Raw genomic sequence first — 15887 nt, 5'->3', positions numbered from 1 at the left:
ACTTCCTGTGCTGCTGACGACAACAGAAGTGGACAAAGAAACAAGACGCAGCAAAAAGACACAGAAAACAGACAACGGGGGGAGGGGGGGAATTAAATAAATAAATAAATCTTTAAAAAAAAATGATAACTTCTTTCTCCATTCTCAGATTTGCTCACCTATGGCTTGTCTGGTTGTGAGTAAAAATCCAGAGGAAGACATTTATCAGCTAAGCTATTGACAATGCAGCCACAGGTGAGTAGGGAATTCTTTAACTGAAATTGAATCTCTGTTGCCAACAGTTGATCAGATTCTGCCTATTGCCATGGATATTCCAAGTGTATTCAGGAGCTATTCAATGATCTGAGCTTTTATTAAGTTTAAACAGTCCTCTAGAATAATTATGCTAAGTTAGGGACTCATCAATAAGTAATCTCCTTCCAACCATGACAATCATTTGTTGCAGACTCCATAAGGCTATGTATTCTCTGAATACATGAGAGTTATTTTCTTTTTCTCACACAACCCTTGGCTTCATTGGAGGAATAATGCATTCATGGATCATGTTAGTGCCTAAAATTGGCTTAGGCATGCAGTGAACAGAGGTGATAGAGATTAGCAAGTGCAGATGATTACAGTGTCAGCTGAGGTTTCTGGAGGTGCTTCCCATCAATCCAAAGTGAAAGGTGCTGGTGTACAGGATTGTGTATAGTTACTAGGAGCATAAGAGAAGGTTAGTAAATAAAAGGAAATGAGGAAATTATTGATTTATTTACACTGATTTTAATTTTCTTGAAGTTTTGGAATATATTAGCACATTATGATATATTCAAAAAAAACAAAAATTCTCATTACCATTTTTCCCATCTCCTATCCTCAGTTTTTAATCAACTTTATTCAAATTGTATAAATTGATACAATGTATGGGAAGTATTATTTTCTAATTGTGACTGTGCATTTAGGAAACATAGGTAGGTAAAATAAACTGTATGTTCCTGTGAACTTTTTTTTTGAGGTACTGGGAGCCAGGGATTGAACCTAGGACCTTGTATGTGGGAAGACAGCTCTCAACCACTGAGCCACACTGAATTCCCTGAGTTGTTTTTTTCATTTGTTTTGCTTGTTGTTGTTGTTGTTTTCAGGAGACTCTAGGAACCAAACCTGAGGACCCCTATGTAGGAGGCAGGTGCTCAACTGCTTGAGCCACATCCATTCCCCTGAAAATTTTTGAAGATTTGGAGGGACCAGAAACAATGAATGGGGTTTCTTTCAATCTTTGACAGATGAGATGAAGATTTAGTTGAGACTATTAAAACTGGTATTTGCAGTCCCCAGGAAAAGCTGAGAATGGGAGGTCTCCTACCACAGGAATGGTCAGATTAGGGCCATCTTTCAATACAACAGACTCAGGTCCTTGGTATGTGATCCTGAACTGTACTTGTTCAAGATAATGGACACTTAGTTATGCAGAATTGTTAGAGGCAGCACTTACATATAGGTTGTATATGAAACCTGTTCAGTTCATTTTAATGAATAATAGACCTGTATATTAAATTTAGACAGAAAACACTTCATACATTCACTGATTGGATTTGTGAAATACCTAACATATTGTTAAATAATTTTATAAATGGCAATGTGGCAGTTTGTATAGTAGAATTATCTAAAAGCATATTCATTGTTTAAAAGTGACATATCATGGATATTACTTGCCATATAATGACTGTAGATGTACTTGAAATTGGTGGAAAGAAGTATTTAGTTATGAAAACTAGAATGGGTGTTTTATAGTCAGCATCAGGAAGTCATAATACACGTTTATTGGGAAAACTCCAGGTATATATCACACTACATGTCATGTGATATTCCTTTACAATAGAGTTTTATGTATTCAAAATGTGTGTGTATCTGTGAGTTTATCTGAAGTACAGATAGCAGTTTAACATTGAGACTGATCTGACTGGTATTCCAAACACACTTTGAGCTTGATATACAATTTCTGCTTCCTCAGAGGTGTCATTTTGAGAATCACAGTCAGAACCTTGATAAGGATGACCATGTGTGAACCTAAATTTCTGTAATGTTTTAGAAGTTAGTGACCCTTAAAGATGTGGGTGTAGATTTCACCCCAGAAGAGTGGGCCCTACTAGACACATCCCAGAGAAAGCTTTTCAGAGAAGTGATGCTGGAGAATATTGAAAATCTTGTTTCAGTGGGTAAGTCTCTTAAAATTTATCATTTGTATCTATCTATCATCTATCATTTATCATCTATCTCTGTCTACCTAATCTTTCATTTATAATATTTATTTACCTATATATCTATCATAAACCATCAGATATCTAGGTCAGCTTCTCGTATGTTTTGTATAATCTTTATATTCTCATATTTTTATATTTTATATTTTAATATATTTATACTATTTTATAACACATTCAACTGCCTAAATAAAAACTTTTTCTCTACTTTTTACTTATATCTGTTTCACACAAATAGAATTTAATTTTCTTGACCACAACTTAACGTCATTCTTGAATCTCAGTTTCCAACACACAGAGCAGTGTTGTGAACTCAATGAATAATTTTGGAATGGATAAATAAGTAACTATTTTGAAATAAGTATTCTCCAAGTGCTATGCAGATGCATCAGAGCATAGCAGTAAAAACATTGCATATATCTCATTTAACATGTAATTTAAATTGTCCTTGTGGATTTTATGATTACTGGATTATTTTGTAACATAAACACTGTGGAAACAGCGTTTCTCTCCATTTAGAATATAGAGCATTCTGCCATCTCTCTTTGAACTTGTGCATGGAGAGCAATAATGTGTGGTCCCCACTGAAATGGGAAAAAGGTCAAGAATTACATCTTTCCTATTGAAATATTGTCAATGTTCTGTGTTCAAGGAACTGTTCTTCAGTGCTTACCTTGTTCTTTGGTAGCTTGCCATGGACCTGATGATACTACACTGTTCCAAATAAAATTCAAAATCCAGGTATCTTTTCTCATACAAACAGGATATCAGGCCTGCAAATCAGATATGCTGTCCCACTTAGAACAAGGGGAAGAAGTGTGGAGAGAAGGAATAGGATTTCCCCCAAACCAGAGTTCAGGTGAGTTCTAAGAACCTGTGCTTCAGTAGAGGTGCCTCATCAGATAGTAAATAGGTACTTGAAAATGTGAGTTATGAGTTCTGAAATGTTGGTGAGGATACTGGGGAAATTTACACCATGTGTTGTAATTATTCCATAAGCTTCTCAAGCTGTATTCAAGTGCCTTTGATTTTGGGAAAGATATATTTATTTGCTATTAGAATTAATCATTCACATAATGATCCTTGTCATGGTCCTTCTCTTTTCTGATTTTTCCTCTCTTTTACCCCCCTGACATCCAACCTTCTTTTTCTTTTTCTCATATTTCAATCATGAAAATCTTTTCTGAGGGTAATGTAGTGTAAGGTTTCCCTCTGCCAAGAATATTCATTAATTTGATATTCTTTCCCAGCTATTTGTGGAAGTTTGAAATATACTGACAGGGCTATTTGAAACTTTCCAACATTTTCCTTTCCCTAATGGTATTCTAACAATTTATTGTGTTTGACCAATTATTACAGGGAGGAATTGTGCCTTTAAAAATCAGGAAATGATAGAAATGATATCCGTCCAACCTATCTTATGGAAAGACTCTTATAGCATCTTGTCAAAGGTAAGCTTCATTGTGTGAACCCTAATTGTTCAAATAGATACATAGAGATTTAATAAATTAGGAATTCAGTAAAATCACCTGACTGTAATTAGTTTTGGGATTAAATGCTAATCCAGTAAAAATCTGTGATTGTTTAAATTTAGGTAAAAAACTAATCTGATGCCAAAAATCTAATGTGAGTTCATATAAAAAGATGATTGCATAAATATTCAAAATTGACCAGATAGCTCTGCAATTGATTACTATAATGGAGACAATATCTGTGCATTTAGGAAAAAAGTGTATATGAAAATAGCATGGATGTGGGAGGAGTAGGGGTGTGGGGAGTGGGGTATATGGGAACCTCTTATATTTTATAAAGTAACATTTTTGCTATCTATGTATCTCTAAAAAAAGAGATAATGAAAATAGAAGAAAAAATTCAAAACCAAAAAATGGGAAAGATTTCATTTGAAGATTATCACTGGGTGATTGTTGTACATTAAAGTGTAGGGAAATGAAGAAATTTACGTACATGGAAAGTGTTTTACAGTCTCTCATCTAATTTCTTACAGCTAAAATCCAACACTGAAAAGAATTCCTTTAAATGTAATTATTTGCAAGAAGATTCCACTCACAGATCTACAGTGACTCAACCTACATTAATTCACAAGACAAAGAAAGCATATTTCACCAAACCAATTGCAGAAGTCCTCAGAGACCATTCATCTTTTAATCACCATAAACAGATTCACACTAGGAGTAAATCATATGAATTTCACCAAAGTGCTAAAGCCTGTATAAAAAATTCTGTCCTTGGACAATACAATGGAAATCACATTGCAGAGAAATGCCATGAATGTCATCTATGTGGGAAAGCCTTCAGTCGATATTCTCACCTTAGAGAACATGAGACAACTCACACTGGAGAGAAACCCCATGAATGCCATTTCTGTGGGAAAGCTTTCCGTCATAATTCTAATTGTAGACGACATGAGAGAAGTCACACTGCAGAGAAATTCCATAAATGCCATCTATGTGGGAAAACCTTCATTCATTGCTCTTCCCTTAAACAACATGAAAGAAGTCACACTGGAGAGAAACCCTATGGATGTCATCTATGTGGGAAAGTCTTCAGTAAATATTACCATCTTAGAAGACATGAGACAACTCACACTGGAGAGAAGCCACATGATTGTCATCTCTGTGGGAAAGCCTTCAATCAATATCATCATCTTAGAATACATGAGAGAAGTCATACTGGAGAGAAACCCTATGAATGTCATCTATGTGGGAAATCTTTCAGGCAAAACTCTGCTCTTCGACGACATGAGAGAACTCACACTGGAGAGAAACCCCATGAATGTCACCTATGTGGGAAAGCTTTCAGTGAAACTTCTTCTCTTAAAAAACATGAGAGAACTCACACTGGAGAGAAACCCTATGAATGTCATCAATGTGGGAAAGCTTTCAGTGAAAGTTCTTCTCTTAAAAAACATGAGAGATCTCATACAGGTGAGAAACCCTATAAATGTCATCTATGTGAGAAAGCATTCATTCATTGCTCTTCACTTAAACAGCATGAGAGAAGTCACACTGGAGAGAAACCATATGAGTGTCACCTATGTGGGAAATCTTTCAGGCAAAATTCTGCTCTTCGACAACATGAGAGAACTCACACTGGAGAGAAACGCCATGAATGTCATCTATGTGGGAAAGCTTTCAGTGAAAGTTCTTCTCTTAAAAAACATGAGAGAACTCACACTGGACAGAAACCCTATGAATGCCACCTATGTGGGAAAGGTTTCAGTGAAAGTTCTTCTCTTAAAAAACATGAGAGAACTCATAAGGGAGAGTAACCCTATCGATGTCATGCACGTGGGAAAGCCTTCAGTAAATATTATCATTTTAGATGACATGAGACAACTCACTGAAGAGAATCCCCATGATTGTCATCTCTGTGGGAAAGCCTTTACTCATGGTTCTGCCCTCAGGCGACACAAGAGAATTTGTGCTCGGCAGAAGCCATAAGAATACCATCTATGTGGGAAAACCTTAATTTTTAAACCTGAGACAACTGAGATTACCCAAACTGGAGATAGTCCCTATGAATGATATCAGTGTTTGAAAGCCATCAGTCAATATGCTGACCTTAATGGAAGTGAGAAAATTCACATCATAAAGATTTTGGATATAGAATAAAATTCAACCATATGTTTTATCTTTAAACACAACAGATAGGAAGAGATTAATTCAACCTTTGGTCCTTGTGTCCACACTATATTCTATGAGAGCTGTTTCAGCCAATTATAGTCCTGTCCAGTCTGCAGATAACATGTAGAACATATTCAGCATATCTATCTTTGAGTCCACACCAGGCTTCTCAATACAACTGCAATCTAATCTGTTGTACATGTATCTGAAATACTATGATTCCATGAACTGCACAATTATGAACTAGAAAAATGATTACTCCATCATTTACCTGACCTGCAAAATTGGGGGGGGGGGGGGCGGGGGAGGAAGGAGAAGAGTACACTCACTGCAAAACATGCCATGCATGCATGGAACCAACTATTTTAGTGGTAGCAACTAGGAAGAGCTCAGGGACCCACATTCCTTGAGCTTTTGTTTTTATTATCAGTAAAGGAATAGTAAGATAACCATTGATGTCCATTCAGTGGTAACATAGCCAAGTGGTATCTTTTATGAAATTAAGTAGTAAGCCTGCTTCCTGTATCTTGAGGTCAGTTTCTTTTCTGCAGCAGATTTTGTAAGAATTCATTTTAAGAATTTATGTGGTTCTTTTTTCTATTATCATGGAACTGTGAACATGTTTAATAGGAAAATTTTTCTGAAAAATAAATTCATATACTGCAGAAACACTATATTTTTAATCAATATTGAAGTTCCTGTCATTACCCATGCTACTTCAGTAAGTCTCGGGAAGTTCATACTGGAGAGAATCCATAAGAATATCAACTATGTAGCAAAGCCCTTAGTAGATGGTTTAATAGCATAATCATATGAGAGGACTTATGTAAGTAATCTAAATGAAGAGCTCACATATACCACTCTAACTGATAAGCAAACCAGAGAAATCACATTTGAGGAAGTCTATATCTGTACCAAATGTGGGATTGCCTTAATTTATAATTTATCCTTTAATAAAATGAGTGAACCCCACAGGAGTGAAACACTAGGTCTGTAATCACTGTGCATGATCATTCACCCAAACACAAACCTTGATGTTCAAAAGAAAACTCAGTTTAAGAATAACCACAGAAACATCAAATGAAAGAGAAAAGTCTTTAATAGAAGGATGATGCCCATTGGTATTTCCAGAATATCCATGGTAGAGAATGTGCTCAAAGGGAAATCATTTATTCAGAGCTTGAGGAACTTGTGTGCATCAGTTACTGTGTTTGTGTGAAGGATAGTAGTATTTGAGGAATTTGGTCAAATGATTAGGTATCTAAGGGCTTGATTATGAAAATCAATGGTAAAAATGTTTCATTGGTTAAATAGCTGAAGGATGGGAACAGATAAGTTTTCTTTGTTTCTGATCATAGAGGAAACAATACTTCATCTCAGTGACTAAAATCTTTATCAGAGGATGAGTGGGTCTTGCATACAGTAGTTCACTGAGCCAAACAAAGGAAAGGTCACATTGCCCCTCACTAATGGCCCTGTTGGGAAAATCAATCAGAACTCACTGCAAGAATCATCTTGCAGGATATATACTGTCCTACATCTGTCCCTGCAATATTATTCAGGACAATTCCAAGTCCTGAAAATGCTCCCATATAACACCTTTTCTTCGCTCTCTCTGCCCTCAGCAACTACCATGGCCACATCTCCACATCAATGATACAATTTCTTCCATTGATAAAGTTACAATATTTCCATAGTAAAATACCAGTAAGTCCACTTTTTTTCATATTTTATTCCCCCATCCTGAAGACCCTGGGATGTTGATGTTCACTCCACCTGGAAATCAAGAGGGGGCTTAGTCCCCACATGGTTGATGGTTGGGATTCTCCTGCTTGCAGTTGTAGACTCTCAGTTCCTTGGTGAGGTGGTTAACCATATTCAGCTCCCTGTTAGCTCACCTGGGTAAGTCTAATGAACTGGAGAGTAGGTGTTGCAAATCTGCTGAGATTCAGGGCCCAACTGGTACATGGATAGTCCAGAGATTCAGGTCTCCTGAGTATACACCAACCCCAGCTCCAACCACTGGTTCAGTAAAAGTGACAGAAGAGGCATGTGTACAGAGGTCACATCTGAATCCAACTCCATCACACTGAATGGACTGGGAGAGAGTGTAAACTACAACATAAACTCTCATCCATGCTGTGTAACAGTGCTCCAAAATGTATTCATCAAATGCAATGAATGTGCCAAACTGATGAAAAACACTGATGTGGGAGGAGTGGCGGTGGTGGGGATTTAGGTATATGGGCACCTCATATTTTTTAATGAAATGTTGAGTGTGATCTATATATCTTTTCTTAAAAAGAGTAATAAAAAAAGAATCATCTTGCATCTTTTTAAAGATGGCTTTAGCTATATGGGGCACTTGTTTGGATTTTATTTCTGCAAAGAAGCTTGTTGGAATTTTAATTGAGATTGCATTGAATCTATAAGTTGCTTTGGGTAGTTTTGATGTCTGAATATTTATTCCTCCAGCACATGACCACTGAATATCCTTCCATTTATTTAGATCTTTATTTCTTTTAGCAATATCTAGCAGTTTTCTATGTACAAGTCCTTTGTATCCTTGGATAAAGTTCCTTGATATTTGGTTTTGTTAGCTACTGTTGTAAATGGAATTTTTTTCCTCCATTTCTTCTGCTAATTGTTCATTGCTTATGTATAGAAGAACTACTAATTTGGGAGTGTTGAGTTTGTACCTTCCAATTTGGTGAATTCCTTTATTCTAGGATCTTTATTGTGGATATTTCAGGGTTTTCTGTGTACAGTATCATATCATGTGCACATAGAGCTTTGCTTCTTCCTTTCCAATTTGGATGAATTTTATTTATATCTCTTGCTTAATTGCTCTGGCAAGAACTTCTAGTACATTGTTGAATATCAGTGGTGACAGTGCTCATAAATTTTTTCTCTTGATCTTAGGCAGAAAGCCTTTCAGCCTTTCACCATTAAGTAGGATATTGGCTGTAGGCTTTTTATATATGACCTTTGTCATGTGGAGGAAGTTTCCTTATATTCGTAGTGTTATAATTCTTTTTATTCTACTGTTGGTGTGTTTTTCTAATTTATGTATCTCTGCTCTGAACACTCTGAAAGAGTGTCTTGCTGGATATAAAATTCTTGTCCAGCAGTTGTTTTCCTTCACCACTTTAAGTATTCAACCCACTACCATCTTGCCACCATTATTTCTGATGAGAAATTAACACTCAATCTAATTGAGACTCTTACTCTCTTGTAAATAAATTGGTGCTTTACTTCTCCAGCTTTCAGAACTTCTCCTTCCCCTTTGCATTTGATTGTGTAATCAGTATATGACAGTGTATACCTTTCTTCATGTTTATCACATTTGGTGTTCTCTGTACTTCTTAGATATCCATAGTCACATCTTCTAAGTTTCAGAAGTTCTCTATTATTGTTAATATTCTTTGAATATTCCTTCTTACCCTGACTCTCTTCTCCTTCTGGAACTCACATAATGCATATATTGGTATACTTTATGGTGTCCACAGATGTTTTAGGTTATTTTCACTCTTAATATTTCATGTCCCTTTCTGCTCCTTGGTCTAATTCATTTCAGTTGTTTAACTGCAAGTTCACTGATTCTTTCTTCTAACTGGCACAATCTGCTCTTGAAACCCTCCTGGGCATTTTCAATTTCAGTTGTGGTTTTCAACTACAGTATTTCTGGTTGGCTCCTTGAAAATTTTCTATCACTTTATTAAGACTCTCATAATGTTCATTTACTATTTTCCTGATATCATTTAGTTCTTTCTATGTACTTTCCTTCACTTTCTTGATAATTTTTAATATCATTTTTTTAAGTTTTTTTTTCAGTAGGCCCATCTTCTTGTCTACTTTATTGGTGTTTTGGTGTATTGGTGGTTTTCTTCCCCTTCATCTGGATGGACCATCAGTTCCCATTTCTATGTTTGTCTTGTACTCTTGTAGTACACTGTACATTTTAATATTTAATATGTTAATTATGGGATTTATGTCCTGGGAAGTGCTTTTCTTTGTTCTGTATCCAGCTGGTGATAAGACACATAGTTTCTAGATCTTCAGCCTTTTTGTCAGGAAGTTCTGTTCAAAGCAGTGTGCAGTTTTCCCTGACTTTCTTGACCTGTTTCTTATCTTGAGATTTTGCTTTTCAGTTGTTTTGGAGTTCCCCTGTTTACTGGAGTTTGCTTGTTGCCTCTTTCCCTAGGATACTGATCTCCCTCTCCTGGGTATTTGAGCTAGCAGGCATTTGTACCAGACTGTCCATTTCTATAGTTTTTACATACCTTTTGTTACTTCATGCTTCTTTTCTCTCGAAGGTAAATTCTGTGAGGATGGTCATCCCAGAGAGGACTTTCCCAAATCAACCTTTCCCAGTCAAAACATGGCCAAGGACCTGTGAAGGGGACACAGACTGGCTCCCATGTACACTGCACAGGGGGACAGGAAGGGCATTAAAATATTCTCCTATTCCCATAAACTGAGCTATCCTGGCTTGCACAGCAAATGCAGTCCTTCAGTCACTGCGCCCCCCCCCCCCACACACACACACAGCCTCCCCTGCCTCTTCCATCCATGGAGGTTTGAAAAATTGGTGGCTAAGACATCAGCCATGCCCACCTCTGTTCTTGGGGAACAGGGTCATTATGTTTCTTTCAGCAGCAGCTAGCCAGGGACTGGATCCCATTATGACCTTTCATTAGATTGGGGGATGGGCATGGGTAATCACTATAGGAAGAGAGCAAATTACATTTCTTTATCCTAGTTTATTGGCTCTTCCTCCCACTCTTCCCATGAAGGTGTTGTTTTCTTCTGGCCCCTAGATTTTCAAACTAGTTTCAGATAGTTCCTGCCTGTTTCATAGTTGTTATAATTGAAAGAGTGAGTACTGGAACTCCTTACTCTGCTGTCTTCCACAGAAGTCTCCTAATTTTGTGTTTAACTTCTGGGTCCCTATGTTCATTTTTAATAGTCTCCTAAATAATGACTGGACTCACACTAACAACGAGACCAGTCTGAGTGGCCTGATTGTGGGTAACCCTCAGTCCAGAATGAGAACAAATGCACTAAGCCATGTCCAGGGAAGTATATGCTGGGCAGTGAAAACCCCAACCTCATTGATCTCAGCATCAAACCAACTAGCCAACTCCCTATGATTTATAGGGGATTATCAAGGTGCTATTTATTGCCACCTTTCCTCTAAAGTATGTAGACAGCATATCCTAGATCCCCTACCTAGGGTCATTAACTCTATTCAGGCTGGTAGAGCAGGTGAGAACCTTCAGTTTAGCCCACAAAGCCACCAGACCTATTTTGCTCAAGACACCTCTCTATAGAAGGTATAAAAAAACTAAGAAAATAATGGCTAGAAAATAACTGACTCCATTCTGTACTTCTTTTAAGGCACTCTGCTTGCAGCGCCAAAATCAGTGGAGCATGTTATCTATAGTACATTATGAGAATACGTATTTAGGCACAACAAAATCTTTTTGTAGATGGACACTATTACTTAGCACAAAGCGTCCGAAAGAGTTGTAAATATTCCATCATAATCTCCAAGGAGGGCCAACTGTTTGGGTCAGATTTAGTAGATGGCTGCTCTCCATGCCCCACATACCATCAGGGGTTTCTTGCTGCTCCAATAAAGAATGTGGCAGAGCTCCCATTACAAGAATTTGATGTTCTTTTGGTTTTTGCATGAAACTCCACCTACTGTGACAATGCCCCATGAAGACTTGAACACATTCATATGTCTTATAGGTGTGCCACAGGTGAACCTCCTCCCATGCATCCTCCATCTCTGACACCCCTTCCAGTGATTCTCCCCCACCACAGATGTAAACCTTCTGTGATCCAAAACTTTTTCACAATTGAAGCCAAAAAAATAACTGAATGAAATTAATAGGAACATGATATAATAATGATAGTTTTTTAAAAATGAGCACAATGCAAAAAATTTAAGTTTAAAATAATTTTAAAAAATATATAAAATCTTTTGACATTATGCCTTTCATCACCAAAAGTTCTGTTATCTTGTATGTACAGTGACATTTTCTTCCATTTAATCCCCCAGTGTCTTATATTTTCATTTCATATTCAAAGAAGCTTTAGGTTATGGAAATTCATGTACAGAATATAGGTGATTCCCATATACCCAACATCCTTCCACTTTTCAGCTTTTACCTATTAATATATTACATGTGGATGGTACATTTGTTACAACTGAGGTACAAATACTGAGCTATTACTACTAACCATGGCCAATGATTTACATTATGGTTTACATTTTAGACAATAAACTTTTATAGATTTTGATGAAGTTTAACATAGTCTATCCATCATTGGAAGATCATGTAGAACAATTCCATTGCCCCAAAAATGTTGCATGATCCATCTATTCTATTTGTCCCTCCCCCTCCCCTTGGGGTCCATGGTAACCACCAAGATTAACTCATTGGGAAGTGGATTTGGCTCAAGGGATAGAGTGTCTGCCTACCACATGGGAGGTCCAGGGTTCAAACCCAGGGCCTCCTGACCCATGTGATGAGCTGGCCCATGTGCAGTGCTGATGCGTGCAAGGAGTGCCATGCCACACAGGGGTGCCCCCATGTGCAAGGAGTGTACCCCATAAGGAGAACTGCCCAGTGTGAAAAAAGTGCAGCCTGCCCAGGAGTGGCACCACACACATGGAGAGCTGATGGAGCAAGATGATGCAACAAAGAGACACAGATTCCCGGTGCCACTGATAAGAATACAAGCAGATACAGAAGAACACACAGTGAATGGACAGAGAGAGCAGACAACTCGGGGGGGAGAGGGAGGAAGGGGAGAGAAATAAATCTTTTAAAAAAGATTAACTCATTGAAGGAAAAGATTATTAGTTACTTGAAATAACATTGAAGGTTTGACATACTGGACTGCACTTCTTTATTTAGCACTACCTATGCTCCCAAGAGACTCCCACCCTTCTACTTGAGATCATAGTAGTACTCCCAGGATGGGAGTACAACACATTCCTGCTCATTATGTAAGACTTCACCCACTGAAAGAACATTATGACAAGATGAACACTACACAATCCCGAGAAATCTGCCCCAGGTACACCCTGATCTACATGCTCCCCACATCAAACACCTTAAAGCAGCAACCCTCCCTTCCCATAATTGCCAAAAGAACATTCCCAAAAGGAAATTTTATGCTTCCTCTATGTATTACAACAACAGAGGAAAATGAATGATCCACATGACTTGCACTGCAAAATCAAATCAAAACAAAAAGGTAATTAATGTATAAAGGAAAACTAAGAATGTATTATGAAGTGACTTACCACCACACCATGGAGCCTAGAGTGATTACAACTGAAAATGGGAGGATTGCATCCAGCATCCAGGTGGAATCTGAGCCTCCTCTTGACATAAAGGTGCAATGGACACAACCAATCCAGTGTCCACATAGAAGAGGTGGCATTGGATTGGGAAAAGTGGACATAATGGACAAAGGGTATGGGGAAAGGCAGGAAGAGATGAGAGGTGGAGGCGTCTTCGGGACATGGAGCTGCCCTGGATGGTGCTTCAGAGGTAATCACCAGACATTGTAAATCCTCACAGGGCCTACATGATGGAATAGAGGAGAGTATGGGCCATGATGTGAACCAATGTATATGAGGTGCAGAGGTGCCCAAAGATGTACTTACCAAATCCAATGGATGTGTCATGATGATGGGAACGAGTGTTGTTGGGGGGGGGAGAGGGGGGGTGGGGGGGTGGGGTTGAATGGGACCTCACATATATATTTTTAAGGTAATATTATTACAAAGTCAATAAAAAATAAAAAAATTAAAAAAATATATATAACTGTTTAAAGTAAAATTAATAATGTCTTATGGAATTTAATGTAGAACTAAAATGTATAACATATGCACAAAGATTGAAAAAGGGGAATGGAAAATGTTATTGTAATATTCTTATGTTTGAAGTCTATGAAGGTAGAGTGTCATGAATTAAATAAATTTATTTTAAATCCTAAATAAACCAATTAAGTGAAAAGAACTACAAAAAGTCAACAAAAGAAATATAATGGCCACATAAATATACTTAATCCAAAATCAGGCTGGAAAAAAGAAATGGGGAGGGGAACTAGATAGAATAGAAAACAGACAGCAAAATAATACACCTAAAACAAACTATACTAATGATCACAATAAAGGAAAATAGGTAACTCTTTGGAACCGGTGAGAGCATATCATGCTGTTTGTGAATAGCAGAGCTATTATATGGTCATATCAGCCATTGAAAGGAAAAGCCTAAGGATATTATATTACTAGACAGAAAGCTAAAAAATGTAAAAGGGGACTGTATAACATAGTGAAACCTCAATATAAAATATGAATATGTGTGATATTGCATATAAAGACAGTTTTTACAAAATATAAATACAAATATACTAGAGAGAAGGAAACAGAATAGCAGCTATGTACAGCAGTGAAATCACAGAAATATTGAGAGGTGATGAGTTTTGCTTGTTTTTGTTTTTTTTATTATTACTATTATTACTGCAATAATGAAAATGCTCTAAAACTGAATAGAGTGAAACAATGGATCACAACTCTAATTATATTGAATACCAGTGATTGTACACTTAGGATGAATTTATGCTTTATTAATATGCATAAATAAAATTGATTTTTTTAAAAAGGTAAATGGTGTCAACATCCCAATTATAAGATAGAGACTTTAAGATTGGATAAAGAACCAGTTCCAAGCTACCTGCTACCTATAAGAATTTCACTTGAAATAAATTTGTTAAAAGTAAAAGTATGGAAAATAATCAGAAAGATGGTGTGGCAGTTTGAGATTATTTTATGAATCCCAAAAGAGAAAGATTATGTTTGTACACTAATATATTCCTCTATGTGTGATATCCTTTGATTGCATTAAATTCAATTGAGGGGCTTTTGATTAGATTATCTGTTAGATTGCTGTAGGCTTTTTATTGAACTATGTCAGTGAGGCATGACTCAGATCGAGTCCCTTGCTGGATCTGATATGAACAGAGTGAGACAGATAGGATGGAGGATGAAAAAGTGGAGCCTGCATATTTGATTTGCAATGCTCCCAAGCACAAAGCCCCAAACAGGCTCCGCCCAGGGAGCAGCTCAAGAGGAGACCAGCACTGCTATATGCTTACAGCCAAGATTGATATAGTAGGCCTGGAAAGAGACAAGCCCTATGCCAGCCTGCTGCTGAAATTGGGAAGAAAGCACAGTAGCTGATCCTGAAAGAGAATGGTCAGAGGGCAAGGCAGAGAACAGGTAGAGATCGCCAACCATCTTACTTCAAGACATGGCAGCTGATGCTGTGAACCAGCTCAGCAATAGATTTGCTCAAAGGGAAGGCAACACAGAACTTTATGAAATAAAGGACAGAGAGAAACATGAGAAAGGAACCAAGGATGGAATCAGGGGACTCACAGCTTTGGGAACTCAGAGCCTCGACCCTAGTTTCCACATCATATTAGAAACTCTAATGCAGCTGTTCCTCATCACATGGCAATATTTACAATAATTGGAGACAAGTGCAACAAATAGGGAACAGGTAAGCCAGTTTCCCACAACATTTCCTCCTTTTTGTTTTTGTAAAGCAACGAGGGCAGATTCGGTGGTTTCTTGCTGCCTCATACCCCAAAGGGCTCATTGCGTGCTTCTAAGGATTAAGCTCAAAAGAAACAAAGACGAACAAGCAATATTTTTCCCAGAATACCTCCTCCCCAACTTTTCCCCCATAGGGTTTAGTGACTGTAGTCCATCAGCAATTTCAGTCATCATTTAAGAATCAGATAACAATTTTAAATCAGCATTCTGAATACTCATTACATCAGCTTGCAATTTGACTATTTTATAAACATGTGGGGTTACACAAAAGTTACTTTCAATCATGCTAATCTCAGTTGCATATTTACATTTTGTAATTTTTTTCCAAGTTTAGAACAGCATTTTATATATAATCCATAA

General features: G+C 37.3%; 1 protein-coding gene across 1 annotated transcript in view; it reads left to right on the top strand.

Moving 5' to 3' along the window:
* LOC101422179 (zinc finger protein 596-like) overlaps positions 1-6864 on the top strand; it is a 90239-nt gene extending 83375 nt beyond the window's left edge. The window contains exons 2-6 of the mRNA XM_012521014.4: positions 149-234; positions 2069-2195; positions 3001-3096; positions 3597-3688; positions 4243-6864. Of these exons, the coding sequence (XP_012376468.1) occupies positions 223-234; positions 2069-2195; positions 3001-3096; positions 3597-3688; positions 4243-5526 (1611 nt within the window). The 5' untranslated portion in view covers positions 149-222 and the 3' untranslated portion in view covers positions 5527-6864. The remainder of the gene's footprint in view (positions 1-148; positions 235-2068; positions 2196-3000; positions 3097-3596; positions 3689-4242) is intronic.
* The last annotated feature ends 9023 nt before the right edge of the window (positions 6865-15887 follow it).

The sequence above is a fragment of the Dasypus novemcinctus genome, chromosome 5 (assembly GCF_030445035.2).
Source record: "Dasypus novemcinctus isolate mDasNov1 chromosome 5, mDasNov1.1.hap2, whole genome shotgun sequence".
Taxonomy (NCBI): domain Eukaryota; kingdom Metazoa; phylum Chordata; class Mammalia; order Cingulata; family Dasypodidae; genus Dasypus; species Dasypus novemcinctus.
The sequence above is the reverse complement of the archived record's forward strand: the minus strand, read 5'-3'. Positions and strand labels throughout refer to the sequence as shown.